Below are 17,333 nucleotides of genomic sequence, written 5' to 3'. Positions count from 1 at the left end.
CCTTGTGGAGTCCAGAACGTCTAATTAATTAGTTAATTAGGACATGGATAAAAACGTGTTCCTGCTGAGATGACAACGATGAGGATTGCCCAGATGCTGGCGGAATCGAAGGACGACGAGATCCATTGCCTTTTTCACCCTTTGCTTTGTTGTGTTCTCCCTATTGCGGTGTCTTACTGTACATTACAGCACAAGTCCATCTCGCACACTGGTGCTAATTACGGTACCTACACGAGTCTCCGATGTCGATTTCGATTTCGATTTCGGTTTCGATTTCGATTCAAGCAAGAGTCTCCACAACCCGCCTGAACAGCGGCACCACCAAGACAGTATATCGGCCTTTCCATGTAGTTCTGAGACTGATGAGGAGAGAAGACAGTCGCGGTGCGCATCGGAAGAGATGATCTTGTCGAGTAGGTAGTGCTTAGGCTTTTGTCCTGGGCTCTCATCCAATGTGGCATCGATACAGACGTCGGATATTCTGTGAGCGAGCGCAGTCAGCAAGGGAGAGAGAGAGACTGGGTTTGTGTTTGTAGATCAGGTGATGACTTGCCGCTGCACACTGAGCACCGATGCCATCATCAGAGTGGGCTGCTTTTAATTACACCAAGATCCGCTCGTCTTTGCTTGATTTGCTGCATGGAATTTGGCCTGTGGGTTTGTGTTTACACTACGTCAGTACATGCCAAAGCACCATCCCTGAATAGATCACGTTTCGCGTCCCTCCAGAGCGAGCCATACCGAGAGGCCAAGGACTTCCTTCGGCCCTGCCCGCATTGTTTATCCACCACTGAGAAGTTACAAGTGAAATATAAAATACACCGTAAGTGCAATACGTGGAGTGTAAAAGATCCCCCAACTCTGCTCGACGCTTCAAGCATTCTCCAAAGGGAAGGGAAAAAAAAAAAAAAAAAGCTTAGAAAAGTATAAACTTCAATCCATAACCAAGCACTACCATGGCGCTTGATGCATCCTTCCAAAACCTACTCGCCTCGCTGGCAGCAGCAAACCTTGCCCCGGGCTCCACAGCCCTCATACCAAAAGACTTCACGCCAAGCGTCCACCTTAACCTCACCTACGGGCATCAGAAAGTCTCGCTCGGAAACGTCCTCCGGACAAGCGAGACGACGACGGCTCCCATCGTGACCTTCGACAGCGAGGTGTATTGTTGTGTGGTTGTGTGGTTGTGTGGTCCACCCCATCCCCCCCGTCCAAGCCCAAAACCCCCCTCTCAAAGTCAACATCAAAATGAGTGTAAGAGTGATTCGAGCCTGACGAGATTGCATATGTCCGTGAGAAAGAAGGCAGACGGTACATCGTACACCCTCCTGCTCGTCGACCCCGATGCGCCCACGCCCGAAGACCCCAAGTTCGCGTACTGGCGCCACTGGATCGTGACCGGGCTCACGGGCAGCACGTCGCAGGATGCCGCGCTCGCTGCAACGGCATACCTTGGTCCGGGGCCGAAAGACGCTACGTACGTTAGGCACTATATTCATTCCCCTCTCCCAACTTCATCAGAATCCTCCCCTGCGCGAAAGGTGCTATGTTGTGTATGGCTTTGGCTGGGCTGAGAATCGGTTTTCTTCTCCAGGGCGTCGCCCCATCGGTATCTCTTCCTCCTCTTCCGGGAGCCCGCAGGCTTCAAGTTCGCGAGAGGGGAGGTCGGCGGTGATGCATTTGTCGAGAGGAGGTCGTTTGATGCGGCTGGGTGGGCCGCGGGGCGGGGGTTGGTGCTTGTGGGCGTAGAGTGGTTTTCGGGGGTTGGCGATTTGTAGTCTGAAGAAAGTGGGATAGCTTAGAGAGTATTTTTCTCCCGCTCTTGGATTTGAGTGCTGTGGTATGACTTAACTCGATGGTCTACCCGGATCAAGTTGGAATCGCAATGCGTTGGAGTTGTAGACTGCTTCATAGCTGTCTGTGACTGCGCCCGTGTGAGATCCTGTCGCATGCAAAATGGTAGAGAGTTCACTGGGCTTTAGTAAGGGGTGGGGATAGTTTCTTTGCCTGAAATAATGGTGTTTTGGCCTCCATGAACCCTTTTATTGTTGCAGAAACACCTAACATTGGGGCTCTGCTCTTCGCCCTGGGATGCTACACCATGTCTGTACATTCGATTTTCTTTTACTTCGGTGACTGAGGAGCCTGATTAGTCAAGTCTTCTACTCTGCCGAAACAATTAGAAATCAGCAGCTCGTGCTGAACTTATTATACAAATAGGCAGGAGTAGAAACTGGATCCTGTATACGTACCACTTCTGACCCTGTAATTAAAACTCAACTCCACCTTGAATCTTTGAAAAGGCATGAATGTATGCCTAGAGAACCCGCTCTGCCTGGCTATCGTATCCCATGTGTTTCCAGCCATAGTAATTTACAGGGATGGCTGCTGAAGTCGGAGGCAGCCCACTTCTGTGCGATGACTGCCGTTACTTTGTTGTTCTCGGTTAACACTAGCGTTGTTTATCAACTACTTCGGCTAATTTTCGTTCATCACTTCGTTCGCATCTGTTGTTGTAGCTCGGTTATCAATTCTTGATATGATTTAAACCAAAGCTTTTCCGTTAACATCAACGTTATTTGTAGACTTATCGACCTTAAATCTCGGCTTTATCTTTATTGCATATGCTAATTATCAAAGTCATATCGTTAATCGCAAACAGCTTTCTTTGCTAGAGCTCGGATTCTGGCATTTCTTTGATGGTTTTTGTTACTAATATGTATCTTCCCTTTCGCCTGAACTCAAATTCCTCTACTTCACTATTCTCCTGGAAGAACGAATACGTGGATCGCCAAGGTCAAGATCAGCTTCTCCCCTATTAGAATGCCAGTTCTCTCAAGCGTTATTGAATTTAGATAAGATCGAAGGTATCCATTCACCGCCCAATGTCCCATAAGCTCTTTCCCAACTTGATTTCAGCTCCGTTTCTACTATCAACTCTGACTCACCAATGCGCTATTGATATCGCAGAGCACTAGCGTTGTTTTGGGTGCCACTAGCGCCAGTTTCCACGCCCCGCCCACTACATATTTCCTTTTCTGCTCCGTCTCAACCTCTCCTCCTTCTTCATCAACATCAACCCCAAGCACACCCCGCACAACATCACTCATCAAGCCATTGTCACTCCAAGATACGTTGTCAAGCCCCAGTACCGTCAAAGTCTGCAAAGCTAGACAGAGATCGGTGTCGAGTTCTTCCTCAGTCTAAAAACTTTCAGAAGGGTAAGTTGTCGATATCGAACTTACTTCCACCTATCAAGTTGCATCGTGTACTGATTTGGGGACCAGCTTCTTAGATAACACCACTTGCAACAACTCTTACAAGGTTATTCGAGACCATCACCGTCAAAGTTTGCAAAGCCAGATCGAGACCGGTGTCGAGCTCGTCTTCCAAAACTTTCAGAAGTGTAAGTTATAGAGATCGAACTTACTTCCGCCTATCAAGTTGCATCGTGTACTGATTTGGGAAGCAGCTTCTTAGATAACATCACCTTCAACAACTACTACAAGGTTATTCTAGGCAGTCACCTTCACCATCAACATGTCGAACATCACTCAAGCCCCAGTCATCATCGACGCCACTGTCCGCAAGGACATCGCAGCCGTCCACGCTTCGGTCTCTGAGCTCTCTGCAGAGCCAGCCGCCACGATCACTGAGGTTTCTCGCCCAGCAGCCCCCTTCGTGCCCCTCACCGAATTCCACCTCTTCCCAAAGCTTCCCAAACATGTTCGCGTCCAGATCCTCATGACCAATCAGCCAGACCGCGAATACGTGGACATCTACTATGCACGCACGCGCAGAGGCGAGCACGGTCTCGAGTCAGTCTACTACACCACCTGCACCGCCCCGGCCATAATGCACCTCAATCGGGAGCACCGACTTTTGGGTCTCACGATCTACAGCCTTGAACTTGACACCATCTTCATCAACTGGAAGAAGGAGAAGATCTGTCTCATGACTCAACACCACAACATCCCCGCCATTGACGTACTCCCAGCTCGTGCAGTTGCAAAAGGCTCGAAATCGATCTGCATTGGAATTGCAACAACAATCAAGAACCCGTCTGGCTGCGACCCCATCGAAGATGCCAATCCCATGAACGAGGGCTCGGATGACGAGATGTGCTGGGGCCATGGTATCCAACAGATCGATTCCGTCATGGATAGCTTCCCATTCGCCGAGGGTCTCAAGGAGGTCACCCTCTTCGCGCATGGCTACTATAACCGCATCAACCGCCTAAAGTCTTTGCGCAGCCGGGGACTGGCCCTTGACACCGACATCTTCATGAGCCCCTTTGAACATGACGTTGTAGATCAAGCCGATCCAACTCTCACCTACATCACAATTGAGGAGCAGATCAAGAGCTTCGTCGTGAACAAAGGCTGGGAGGTTGAGGAGGATCCGCTGGGCGTTCATGCCCTTCAAGAAGAGGGCCTGGTCGTCAAGAAATTCGTTGACGAGGACGGTCAGCGCACTTTGAAGGGGGCTATCACTTTGAAGCTGCGCGATATCTGGTTTAGGGGCGAGAAATCGGACGACTGGCCTCTTGCTAGTCCTTCACACAGCGAGGGTGGATACTGCTGAGGCGGCGGCTGTTCCTTTCTCTTCGGCGACACTTGGTTGGGGGATCCAGCAGAAATCTGGGTACATGGAAGCGGCTCTGGATTGCGGTAGCTAGTTTCTGATGGTGAGCGCCCTGGCAATAAGGGGTTCGCAATAATGGATATAAGGATTTCCAGGTCTTTTCTCTCCTCCTCTTCTCTTCCATCTGATTACCGGTGATATGTAAGCCCTAGATCCGGATCAAAATAACTGTTTTCTACGAAAGATTCAATTCTTTTATTCTATGAAACTTTTCTTTGCGTATAATCATCCGTACATGATACCTTTTCATCAGAAAATCATGTATCAGATATAAGAAAAGATTTAGATGATCATTTCATGAATCTTTGTTATCCCTTCCCGTCCACCTTCTTAAAATTTTCTCTTAACTAATTGATCTCTTGATAGAAGCTAGCTAAAGATCCGTCGGCTAGCGAACAGATAAATACAAGCCGCATAGCATTAACATCCGTCCGGACTCCGTATTCAGTCTTGTTGGTATTCGCTTGCGGCTGCTCTTCGGGCTGTCTTACAGATACCCTAGTTGAGTTAACCGAGTTCACAACTCTGCTGCTCGGTTAAGGTAGACAGACTCCAGAGACTGTCTGTCAGCGTGATTCATGCAACCGATTACAAACAGGAATGATGTTGTACTCTCTGTGCCGGAGGAAGCTGCCCAACCTCTCCCTAACCCTACAGTCCTTGCTACGTAGTGCTGATTCCCTTTGCACTCGAGCACTGCTAGAATCAAACACATCCAAGCATCCCTTCGTCAAAACCCCGAAGAATTTCTCTCCACTTTACTTCAACACCAGCGAAACCAAAAAAAAAAAAAAAAAAAAAAAAATATTATATATATATATTACTCAGGATATGAAACACCCATCGCCCAGATCAGTAATCTATCACCTGCCACCTATCATAAATGCGATTTCCACCCACCCACTCACTCGCTCACACACACACTCTCTCAGCTGAAGAGAAAGTAGGATGTTGACGTGGACTTCACCGCCGTGCTGCGCTTTCAAATCAATGTTTCTTTCTCTAGCCTACAAAAGGTGCCAGCGTAGTGTTTATATAGCTAGCTAGCTACTTTGGTAGTGTGGATGGATAGATGGACACACCGAAGGTGATTTTCTTGATTGTGGGACTTTTCATTTTTTATTTTTTTCCCAAGAGGATATGTGGCGGATGGATACTTTTTATGAGAAGATAGTGCTGCTTCGAAGATGGGTATGGATCAATACGATAAATGGGCAAGTATTCTTTTGATTTATATATGATAGATTGTAGCGCCGAGTAGACATTCCCATACGCTGACCATACCACAATCGTGAGAGATCCCCTCCAGCTCTGCCTCTCCCCTACTACAACTTCGCCCTCACGCCCCGCTGGCCCCTCAGACTCTCCACCACCTCCTCCGCACCCCTCAGCCCGCTCCGAATAGCCCCCTCCATATAGCCACTCCAGACCTCGCTCGTCTCCGTCCCGACAAAGAACAAGCTACCCACCGGCTCCGCCAGCGCCCGGCCGACTCGACTCAGCACCCCCGGCCCCATGACCGGACACGGCGCGCCCTTGCTGTACTCCTCTCTCGTCCACTCCTGCTCGAAGATCTCCACCGGTCTGTACACTTCCTCCCGATTCCCGTAGATGTTCGACACCTGAGACAGGACCTGAGCACGACGCTCGTGCGGCGGTAGCTTGGACCATGCGATTCCGGGCGCGCCGCCGACGAAGCAGGTTAGGCAGTAGTGCCCGTCTTCGGGGACGGAGGTGTCCCGGATCACGGCGGCGGGGGACTGGTACGAGATGGCGAGGCCGCAGGATTTGGACGTCGCGGGGGTTTGGGTCCACCAGGGGTGGTCGTAGCAGAGGATCACTTTGCTGTAGTAGCCGTGTGTGGTGGACGAGGTGGCTGTGGCTTTGGTGCCAGTGAGGGGAGGCGAGATGGTGAGGTCTACGTACAGTGGTGTGGGAATGCTGAGGACGAGTTTGGTGGATTCGAAGGTTTGGCCTGTCTTGGTGGTTACTGTTACGGATGATCCACTGTCTGTGATGGAGGACACCGGCGTGGAGAGGCGGATGGTGTTGGGTTTGAGGAGAGCGGCGAGGCCGATGGCGATGGCTTGTGTTCCTGCTGCTGTTAGCTACATGGCCTAGATCTGATCGCTTGGGGTGAAGAAGTACCCTTTCTGAATCTCAGATATTGGCCCCCGTGCTTCTGATCTGAACGCACTTGCTTCAATCCCCCAGCTTTACCGGCGTATTCGATAAAAAATTGCGCACTCAGATCTGGTGCCTCGATTCCGAGCATCACTCGAGACCAAACCTTTAGCATATCGACGGTCCGCTTCGTTGCTCCTTTACTGATAGCAAATTGCTCCAAAGACATTTGGTCATAGTTCTCAACACTGCTGGCCTTGGACCCGTAGGCTACAGACAAATCGTGGATGATGTCCCTGATCCTCTCCAGATCTGTGACATGGGCATCAGAAAACTGCACTCGCCGTTAATCTCCTATTCCCGTCTCACGTACCACCCAATGGCTTGGTATACAGCTGGAAATCATACCTTTGGTGAAGTGCCGTACGGAAATGCGTGTGTAGAGCCATCGATATCTTGAAAAATACAGTCGCCATTTGTGTTTTGCTGCACAAGCTCAATCCCAAACCGCTTCGTCAACGCATAGACGTGCGATTGATTCGTGTCGTTGATCCAAGCTGCTCCAATGTCGACGGTGCCTCTCCCGTTTGCGAGAGGAACCGACCATGTTTTCCCTCCCACACGGTCACGGGCTTCTAGGACGATGCAGGATAGGCCAGCGTCCTGGATACTGACCGCTGCTTGAAGACCACTCAGCCCGGCGCCAACTACAATGACATCGTACTGTTTCTCTGGCATTTTTGGAATGAGTAAGGACAGAATTAAATATAAGATGATATGGTGTTATATATGGATCGGCAAAGATCAAAGAGCATTTCCTGGATAATATATCTTGAAGCGGTCAACCAAACCCACTCCGAAACTCAGATTATGTCGATGTCAGCCTTGCAGACCGGCTTCGGGCAAAGAGACGCGAGCCGCTACTTCGGACCTAGGACGGTAAGAGAATCTCAATTGCTCAGGAAGTCTAGAGTGGGAGAGATTGAAGCTATTCGGGATCTCCTGCCTCACTAGAAGAGTGGGCTCCTACGATCGATAGAGGGCGATAAGCTCCGAACAGAAACTAAGCGACTCGCTACTTCCCCACTGTTGACTTTGTTGCGGGATAAAGGTATTCGCTTTATTTTTAAACTTGAGGTAAAAAAATATACTTGGATTGGTAATTGTTCCAGAGAGGCACGTATTGTAGCATCATACTGTTACTCAAGTGAAACCTCACCAGACGTCAGAATATCTATTCATCGAATCGAATCGCTCATAGTAAACAAGAGGAAATGGGTCCAGTACAAGGACCAAAGATTGAATGCATCCATTGAGATGACATCTATATTCTAATACAGCCTATGGTTGAGAATGACGGGGTCATCATTAAGGGTTTTGTTTCCGTGGAGGCTGTCGAGCAGGTAAATTCTGATGCACACCCGTACTTGAAGGCAGACAGCCGGGGGAAACCCGTTTTCAGCAGCAGACACGAGACGCTGCTGTAGACATACTGGTCGCAGCCCTACTCACAAGAAATGGCTGTCTAGTTGATCCCGCGATTACCAAATCGCTGAACATGTTTGTTGACAAGAAAAACCTTAAACTGGTACGGAAAGACCAAAGCATGCCTATACCAGCTATGCTATCTCGAATACCTGATTGACCATGCGGATTGGTCCAGGGGGAAAGGCACAGTGATTGCATAAAGATGAAAAAACTGGCACCCTGCTCATATGGATCAGAAGAAGACGGGGGTATCGCATTAGATCGGATGTCTTCTAACTATCGTTCCTCGTTCCGCGAGTTGCCAAGATCGTTGAGAATAGAGATACTCGGTTCTGGCGTTTAGATAAGTGAAGATAGCTTATGAACAAGACATATTTAATGCCATGCTCGCATGCTTTGATTACTCATCGAGCTCCAAAAGTGTCCGAGATGATCATTTATGCATCAACGGAGAAGGGGGGTTCTTTGGCGTTCCTCAGAAGTCTCTACCACGCCGGTGGCGCGAAACTTGATGATTGGTCAGTATCGGTCGGTACATTTGCAGCAAAAGGTATACCTGGCTTTCGCCAGAGAGGAGGTTCTGTCTTGGCCATTCGAAGATGAGGAAGGGCTATACAATGTCGAGTGCCTTGGCCTTGGAGAGCTGTATTCAATCGTACAAGTGGGTAACTGATTAGAGAATATGAAACAGCCTATCCCGGGGCCTTGGATGAAGTCAAGAGCATCGTAAGAAGGCTGCTGGAAGCTTCGGAAGTGCTGTCGAGCGGGTAGCCTTCATTTTTTTAAGGCCTTTGTCAGAGCCATTTGAAAAGAACTTCTGTATGATTTGCAATCCGACAGAATCCCGCAAACGCAGGGCGACTCCATCGTACCAAGCTTCTGAGAATAGTGCGTTTAAAAAAAGGTTAGCTGAAGCTAGTAGTGAAGACGTAGTATTATCAAGGAGAAAGGGATCTAGTGACTTTAGATACCGGGGCTAAAAACACCGGCACGGAACTAGGAAAAAAAAATGTTATCTCGTTCAAATAACCACCCACCACACCTACTTTCGTCCTTCGGGGCACTCGACTTTAGTAAGTTTCTATCGCTTACTTGGGTATGAGTGTGCTTGCTAACTGGTGTCGCCTAACAGCGAAACACCGATTAACCAAACCGAATTAAAATCTTCCGCCAGGGTCGAAATTAATTAAAAAGGATTAAGTCGCCATAAATCGAGCTTAAAATAAACCCTACCCCGAGGGGGTTTTTCTAAGATGTACCCAGAAGGTTGCATCGGAGTTTTTGGTTCTTTTTTTTTTTTTTTTTTTTTTTTTTTCTTCATATTTTTTTGTTTTTGAAAAGGAGGGCGGGCTTTTAGCTAGCTTAGCTTATTTTGTTTTTATTTTGCCGATCCGGTAAGCGAGAGCGGAGCTAGGTAGGCGTCGGTATGGAGTTATCGAGAGACAGTGGTTGAAAATACTGCAGTTTATGTTTAGGAAATTTGATGCTTACCGAGAAGAAAGGGAACGCCCTTTGTATACATGCATATCTACTTTTTAGTATTTTTTTTATGAAGAGTCATCTCGTTATATGAAGGCGTACTCGCTATAACAAGGACGACAGGCTTGTGCGTGCCCCTTGGCAGAAACATCAGCTCTATATACGCGTGCCAATTCACGCGTATAACTAGCTATCTAACGCTGACGCGACAGCGGCTGACAGTACGGGAATCATGGAGGGTTGGTGGTGGTGCGGGGCGTACGTACACATAGATGGACTGCAAGATTTTGAGTCTCCTCGATAAGTTGTGCAGAGCTCTCTACGACAGCGGGGATGATGAATCCAGAGGAGGCCGAAAAATTATCAATTGGCCCTCAAATTTGAATGCCCGCATACATTCCCGTTCCCTCGAGACGTGGTACGTATCTGCCTTCAACTTATTCTCAATATCACCAACTATGCAAGCACTGATACCGGATTTTGTGGCTGATCCCTCGAAGAGCGACGAAGCGGACGTACGCGCTCGAGTATTTCGTCCGCAGATCCCAACAGACCAATAGAGACTCTGAGTCAGTACATAAAATACCTCAACGCGGCGAGAAAAAAAAACATCGCAGAGATACCACGGTATTTTCTTCGATCGACATTTACCAAGGTCGATACTGCCCTATATTCGCATCCATCTCCATCTACGTATGCATTTCGACTGGAGGAAGCTTGCCGCCAAGATTGGAACACTGGCAGCTTTTGGCCCTCATCTCTTCGTCATCATCTGGGCTGGATCGGATATCACTGGCGGACTGTTGCAGGCATACGATCGGGCTGGATATGAGCCCTCCAATGCCATTTCTACAGCTATAGGAGCTACGTCTTCGGTACTGGGGCTCTCGACATCTGCACATCCAGCAGACGGAATATTTCTTTACAAGTCTTAAAGCGTACCTCCTACCCTGATTCTGGGCGCCAGCGACTTCGTTCTTGGATACGCCGGATGCTTTACTTTACTTGGCGGATAGTAGGGAAGATACAAGCTCCTAAGTTTGGTTCAGATCCTGGGGTACTACCTTCATATGTGTAACTATCTCCGGATACCGGCGCTCTGCGGGCGTGCTGTGCTGAGGTTTACATATGGTAGGTTCTGTTATTTGAACTGAGATCAGAGGCCGGTGACGCGTTATATAGCAAAACTGCCGCCGCTTGTCTGACGTTTGCATATGCTATGTAGTATACACTATACAGCACATATGGTATATTCCCAGATAACATCGGAGTGGTGGCAACTGCTATGCATGGTGATTGAACGTGGTTAATGCTGCTTGAAGCTATCCTAGATTTAGATTACCAATGCTAAACAATTCTACTATGCCGTCTGCACCTATTTGCTTTTATCGTAGACAGGAAGAAAGTCAGTCAAAATTCAGCATCGTGCAGTAATGCGCTGCTCGTTTGTTTTCGTCTGTAACCTTGGTTTCGTCCCATTGCATTAGACGGAAGACGTCGAGAGCTCTACCCCCTAGAGCTAGCCTGCGAAAATAAACCCGTTGGATACCGGGAGGACGTGGTGATTCGTTAGATGCACGACTCGCAGAGCTGTCAAGAACGTCGTATATCGCATAGAATAGCGACGATCTGCCGTTCCCCTTGACCCTTGCGTCCGACGTCTGATCATGCAATATCGGATTAGTGTTATGGATACGGAGCACTGTGCTCCGTATATATCATATATACTAAGCTTTTGTGTAAGTAGCAGAAGCTTTTCCAGGGCTAATTTACTTTTCTGAACCGGCCGCTACTAAACTCTGAATTAAACACTGTACTGACTGTTCCCGCCAACATGGTCCAACTCTGGATCTCGATGCTTCTGCCGCCGCTCATTCACACGTCACTCGTCAAGGCACAATCGTATTCTACCTCGCCCTTCAACGGCAATGCCCTCGCATACTTTCAAAGCCTCGCAAATGGACAGACGATCCTGGCCCCAATCGTGTCCATTCATCCAAATCTCACCCGAGTCCTGCCCTTCGGGTTCTCTTCCAATACTAACCTTACCTTCGTCAACGGCACCACGACTCCAGACGACACGCACAATTCTCTCTTCTCCAAGGCAAAATCGGCCGCCTTGATCTCGTACTCGGACGAGTTTCTAGCCCTCGTAGGCCCGAACCCCCAAGCGACCCTCGTAGAACGTAGGGACTCGCTCTTCGCCTTCGAAGCCGGCGCCTGGATCCCCGAGAAGCGCCAAGTCTGGTTCACCTCGGCCGTGCAGAGCCCGCCCGTCTCGATCTTCAGCTTGGATCTCGATACCAACGCCGTCACGCAAGTGAATTCAACCGGCGACCCGATCATCAGCGCCAGCGGCGGCTATTTCTTCGAAGGCGCCGTCTACTTCGGCACCTCCGGGGACTTCATCGGCAACGCCGGCCAGAGCGGCGGCGTCGTGAAAGTCGACGTCAACACGCTGAGGGCGGAGACTGTGGTCAGCAGCTACTTCGGGCTGAGGGTGAACGTCGACGATGTGGCATGGGTGACGCAGGGTGAGACGGGCAAGAAGTACATGTTCTTCTCGTCCATCGAGTACGTGAAGCACGGGTGCGCCATGGCGTCGTCCGTCTCGCAGTACGATCCGCAGGAGAACTTCTTCCGACCCGTGATCAGCGCGACGGATATCGGCCTGCCGAATGGTGTGCGCGCCAGTCTTGACGGCAAGAGCCTCTACGTGACGGACTTCGCGGGTACGAAAGAGGCGGCGCTGTTGAACCGCGCCGCGGATGGTGTTTCGGCTGTGTACAAGTATGATCTCGACGCGGACATGCTGCCCGTGAACAGGAGGCTGTTCTCCTACACGCGGCAGGGCATCGCGGATGGGATCCATGTGGATGCCTCTGGGCGGGTGTGGACGGCCGAGGGGGAGGGCATCGTGGTGAGGAGTCCGGCTGGGAAGGTGCTCGGGATGTTTAATGTGCAGTTCTTCACGCCGGAGCACGCGGCTGATTTGCCGATTTCGAATTTTGCGCTTGCGGGCGATGAGCTGGTTGTCCTGGGAGGGAACTATCTGTGGAGAGTGAAGCTGGCGCAAGCGGTTGTGTCTGTTATGAATTAGGTATGTTCTTTTTTCTCATTCTCGTTTATATAACTATATTTTCCTATTAATTAGAAGCTCGGATTCTTCAAAACCATACTATATTCATTAGCATTTGCTGATCATGAACTGATGAAAGTGGCAGGAGTCTGGGAGAATAATTAGGCTCTCACATCTTCTCAACAGAAGCGAAATTATCGAAGTAAACAAAGGCACAAAAGGCATGTATGCAGCATGCTCATCATCGCCCACTTCGACTCCCTTCCTCTTCGCATACTCTTCGGCGCCCAGCTCTTTCCCGACGGAGCTCGTGGATAAGACCCCCCGAATACGGCAGGTGGCTCCCAACCATATACGCCCTCATCTCGACAGACTCGCCATCCTATGCGCATCCTCCTCTTTCTCCTGCTCATGACTCGACGCGCCTTCAATCACACCCCCCTCGAGCCTCTAGTCCCGACCCATTGCCTCACCAGGCTTCCACGGCACCAGCAAGCCCTCCCAGATCAAACGACACCTCGACATCGCCCCGAACCCGTCAGGTACAAGTCCGAATCCCAGCGCCCCGACAAACAATCCCCTCCCCCAACCACCGCATTTCCCCGGCGTCGTCGAAATCAGACTCCTCTAGATGTAACAACCGACGCCGAACACCGTCGCGCTCCAAATCCCCATCCGTCCGAAGAGCATGTTTGCTGTTCAGTCAGCACGTCGCCGGATCGGGTGATGATGGCTGGGACGGATATTGTGCCGGCGAGGGTGCAGAGGGAGGAGATAGGAGGAGATGAGGAGGAGATGAGGAAGAGGGAGGTCCGCGGTTTTTTTTTATTTTTCTCCTTTTGAAGGTCATGCGGCAGTGCAGAAAGGTTGTTGTCATGACCTGAATGTTATATTACATTCGAAGTGAAAGGGTCAGAGCCAGTGAGCACGACCATGTCGAGATTAATAAGAAATAAAAGGCAATCGGCTGTGCAGATCAGTCGGATTCAGAGGCCTGTTTCGGTAGCGGCGAGGATCTGAACGGCGCAGCTGCGTTATGTGAGTCGCAGGCGGCTATATACGGATGCGTGCTGGATGAGATAGTACCATACCATACCCGAAGGGCCGAAGCCGAATAGAGGAGCAGGCAGACATAGCTGAATTGAAAAATCACTTTGTCAATTCTCACATAAGCAAGCTTCTTTGGTTCCGGATCTAATTCACTTATATCTATAATGGTAAAGCCAACGGAGCGTATTCCTCTCCCCGCACGCGCGCCCGCGCCACGTACCTAATCTACCTGGTTTATCCAGTGAGATGTAAATAGCACCGTTCTACTTACTTGTGCTTGCTAACTACCGAGCGGACCTCCTTCCCTTCCTCTCTCTTTCTAGTCTGGGCAGCATCGCTCGTTTGTTAAGATGAGCGAAGGAATCGGAGATACGATGGGATAGGGTAATATAGGATAGAAGGTGAAAGATTTCCTTGCTTGGTATGAAATAAGTAAATAGGAAAAGGAAGAAGCAAGGAAGGCGATCAAGGTGATGATGCTGTAATCCTGCTAGCCAGCCAGCTAGCCAGCCAGCGACTACCAGCGACAGGGGAGGTGGGTCTAGGAGTGTAGTGAGTCCCAACGGCAGATGAGATGGATAGACAAAGGTGACTTACTCGCTTCGAATTGGTTAACTCCGATCCGTCGCCTGGGAAACGGGGAGGGCTACTATCAATTGGGTTTTGTAAACAATGGCTCGGTTAGCAGGAATAGAGCTCCAGCTGGAAATTAAAGGGGCTTTGAGGAGGTAGCAGATTGGCTTAGAGATGGGATGGGGTATTTTGAGAGTTTGGTTTGGTGACTGAGAGCTGATGCATGGGTCTGGCAGGAGGAAGCTCGTTTACTTGGAGGTATATAGATGTGCGTTCACCATGGTATACTCCACGGGAATGATATATGAAGGGATAGTCACTGCTAGGAAGATATGCTTAGATGGAGAAAGTATGGATTGAGTTATAGTAGCAGCCTTGTTTGCTAAAATGTTTACAAAGCTAGAGCAATATGTTGAGTTTAAGATTATTCTGGCGTAGAGGGCGGATTTCGAAAAAGGGGTTGAAATTCAAGACGCGTAAACAACGCGTGAGACTTTATGGGTCTCTGTCTCTTATTGTCACCTTAGTAAAATAGCTCACGGATAACAATAGCAAGCTAGCTGTGACTTGAATCCTTCACTAGTGTGCGTTTGCAGCTATAATTTTTTGAACCCCTCTTCCTCCTTAAGAGAAAGACTTCTTACTTACAACCATCAGACCTACAACCATCAGACCCACAACCATCTTGGACACAATCATCTTGGGCTTTACGAAACCCTTCAGACTCTTTGCATGATCTACATCGCCCACTATGTGTGACCTCTGCGAAAAGGTCCGGGCTCTAGATAACTCATCTCGTCTGGCCCTAGGACCCGTTAAAGCTGCACTTGCACGCCTTCACAACAGAAGTGGGGCTTTGCTTGGTGATTTCTGGCTAAGCAAGCATGATGGAATCTTTGAGGTCAGACAAGCAGTGCGGGAGTTGCACAGAAAGATGCCAGATGCTGAGCTAGGAGAACTGATGAGAGGGGTTGATGATGTGTTAGCGCAGTGCGCAGAGCAAGTGGCTGCACACAAGGAGAAGACTCAACTAGACAGACTGCATGAACAGTGGCAGACAGATTACGGTGATGCACCTGCTATGGATCGCAACATTTCAAAGGATTCTGTTACGCCTAGCCAGAGCGTGAGTGCAAAGGTTATGGGGTGGGAGAGACAAGTGGCTTCTGCAGAGGTTTGTTTTCATTCCCAGACAGAAAGAACTCTTTCCTGCATGCCACTCTTTGCACATGCGGGAGTTTCAAAACACTGTGTAAAGAAGAAAATGGCTGACTGCAGAATGGGAGATAAAGAGGCAAAATGCACAACAGGAAGCACACGCAGAAAAAGAACTTTCAGATCACAATGTCTCAGAAAAATCATCCCTCATAGATCCACCAGAAGCACGCATCAATTTATCGAGTGGGATTACAAACTTTTGGATGCAAGAGTGCGATGCTGTTGCGCGCCAATACCACAACAACAACATGGAAACTGTATCTGTGGTTTCTGAGCTAGGAGGTGATAGAATTCAACGTCCAAAACTTGATGTCCCAGCCTGGAAAAGACGAAATGTGGCTCAGCTTCTTGGATCACCGTCTCGCGTGGCAAGCAAACGAGATTTCTCTCATTCACACTCTCAAAACCGCCAACTCTACACCCAACAGGCACACGAAGGTTCAATCGACCTTGACCTTGGAGCCGAGATGCCGAACAGAGCATCACCCAGTGGCAGGTACAAGCTGATGGATAGGTTTCTTTCGATCTTGCACCTGAAGAAGAAAAACAAGGAGGGCAGAGAGCGACGAGTTGAGTTCGAAGACGCGCCAGAGCCATCGAGCCACAAGGTTGAGAAGGAGGACGAAGGAAGTGAGGAGAGAAAGCGTGGTTCGGACCACCAACGGCAGAAAGAGAAACGCAAACAGCACTCGATGGATTCTCGCGCCATGGACAAGAATCTGAGAATCGAATATACTGCCCAACATTGCACGGATTCTTCCAGACACAGAGCCAGACGCGAAGTTCCAAAGATCGAGGTCACCGAAGATCGATACACAGAGGCTGAGCGCGAGGAACACGTCCCGAGGCGCAGAGTGAGGCGTGAGAAGGCAAAACCGCAACGGAGAGATACAGATATCAAGGAGAAAAGACGTGAGCTACCACCAATAATCCACCAAGCTAGGCCAGAACCACAGGGCAGAGATACAGATATCGAGGAGAAGAGGCGTGGTGTACCACCAGCAATCCGCCAAGCTGAGACCAGCAAGACTCGATCGAGGCCTAGCACCGCCGGCAACGCACGCCTCACGTCGAAGAACCTGAGACAGTACGACGATGAGGGCAATCAGCAACACGGTTCCAAGACCACCGAATCACTCTGGGGTAGCCGGCAATCAGCGATCAACTTCGGAAGTATCATCAACCGACATGATTCACCTGATTTTGATAATCCACCGACCCGACCCCCAGCGCGCTCTCAGCACGTCCAATCTACACCAATTGGCCCTCCACACAGACTCTCATTGCCAACGGATAGCCAAGCTCGATCTCGATATCAAATCTCAAGCGACACCCACCCATCCGAGATGACAGAAACCTCCATAGCACTTTCGCGTCGCCATGCCACTAGGCCTGCATCGATCCCTACCGCTGATCCTCAAATTCCAAGACGAGCATCAGTGAGAGCTCCAGACTATACCAACATTCGTGAGAGACGCCGAGCCAAGCGAAGCGAGGTAGTACAAGCTCCTCCACCAGAGATGGATTTGCCTATTGCCAGACAGCGTGCGGACCACCAGCGTGCTGTTTCAGATGGTACCCGGGAGCAGAGAGCACGTCGTGGTGAGTGAGAGTCGATGGCTCCGATGATGGAGAATTATTCATCAGGATGAGAGAGAGCGCGTAGATGCTGGCTGAG

The 17,333-nt window shown here is 49.6% G+C and overlaps 6 protein-coding genes across 6 annotated transcripts; 5 read left to right on the top strand and 1 right to left on the bottom strand.

Moving 5' to 3' along the window:
• Nucleotides 1-956: 956 nt before the first annotated feature.
• L3040_005363 (uncharacterized protein) lies at nt 957-1,778 on the top strand (the record flags this gene model as incomplete). Its single annotated transcript, XM_007292546.1, has 2 exons — nt 957-1,477; nt 1,595-1,778. The coding sequence occupies 2 exons, from the start codon at nt 957-959 to the stop codon at nt 1,776-1,778; spliced, it is 705 nt and encodes a 234-aa protein (XP_007292608.1).
• Nucleotides 1,779-3,540: 1,762 nt separating this feature from the next.
• Nucleotides 3,541-4,584, top strand: L3040_005362 (uncharacterized protein; the record flags this gene model as incomplete). Its single annotated transcript, XM_007292545.1, has 1 exon — nt 3,541-4,584. One exon carries the CDS (start codon nt 3,541-3,543, stop codon nt 4,582-4,584), a length of 1,044 nt encoding a protein of 347 aa, XP_007292607.1.
• A 1,385-nt stretch (nt 4,585-5,969) lies between these two features.
• On the bottom strand, nt 5,970-7,506 carry L3040_005361 (uncharacterized protein; the record flags this gene model as incomplete). The annotated part of the gene is made up of 3 exons (XM_066157347.1): nt 5,970-6,739; nt 6,793-7,102; nt 7,177-7,506. The coding sequence occupies 3 exons, from the start codon at nt 7,504-7,506 to the stop codon at nt 5,970-5,972; spliced, it is 1,410 nt and encodes a 469-aa protein (XP_066011652.1).
• A 2,613-nt stretch (nt 7,507-10,119) lies between these two features.
• Nucleotides 10,120-10,670, top strand: L3040_005360 (uncharacterized protein; the record flags this gene model as incomplete). The annotated part of the gene is made up of 3 exons (XM_066157346.1): nt 10,120-10,153; nt 10,236-10,304; nt 10,480-10,670. 3 exons carry the CDS (start codon nt 10,120-10,122, stop codon nt 10,668-10,670), a joined length of 294 nt encoding a protein of 97 aa, XP_066011651.1.
• Nucleotides 10,671-11,569: 899 nt separating this feature from the next.
• On the top strand, nt 11,570-12,835 carry L3040_005359 (uncharacterized protein; the record flags this gene model as incomplete). The annotated part of the gene is made up of 1 exon (XM_007292542.1): nt 11,570-12,835. One exon carries the CDS (start codon nt 11,570-11,572, stop codon nt 12,833-12,835), a length of 1,266 nt encoding a protein of 421 aa, XP_007292604.1.
• A 2,353-nt stretch (nt 12,836-15,188) lies between these two features.
• On the top strand, nt 15,189-17,265 carry L3040_005358 (uncharacterized protein; the record flags this gene model as incomplete). The annotated part of the gene is made up of 2 exons (XM_066157345.1): nt 15,189-15,611; nt 15,748-17,265. The coding sequence occupies 2 exons, from the start codon at nt 15,189-15,191 to the stop codon at nt 17,263-17,265; spliced, it is 1,941 nt and encodes a 646-aa protein (XP_066011650.1).
• Nucleotides 17,266-17,333: the final 68 nt, after the last annotated feature.

The sequence above is a fragment of the Drepanopeziza brunnea genome (genome assembly GCF_022702325.1).
Source record: "Drepanopeziza brunnea f. sp. 'multigermtubi' strain 214-2 chromosome Unknown ctg8, whole genome shotgun sequence".
Taxonomy (NCBI): Eukaryota; Fungi; Ascomycota; class Leotiomycetes; order Helotiales; family Drepanopezizaceae; genus Drepanopeziza; species Drepanopeziza brunnea.
The sequence above is the reverse complement of the archived record's forward strand: the minus strand, read 5'-3'. Positions and strand labels throughout refer to the sequence as shown.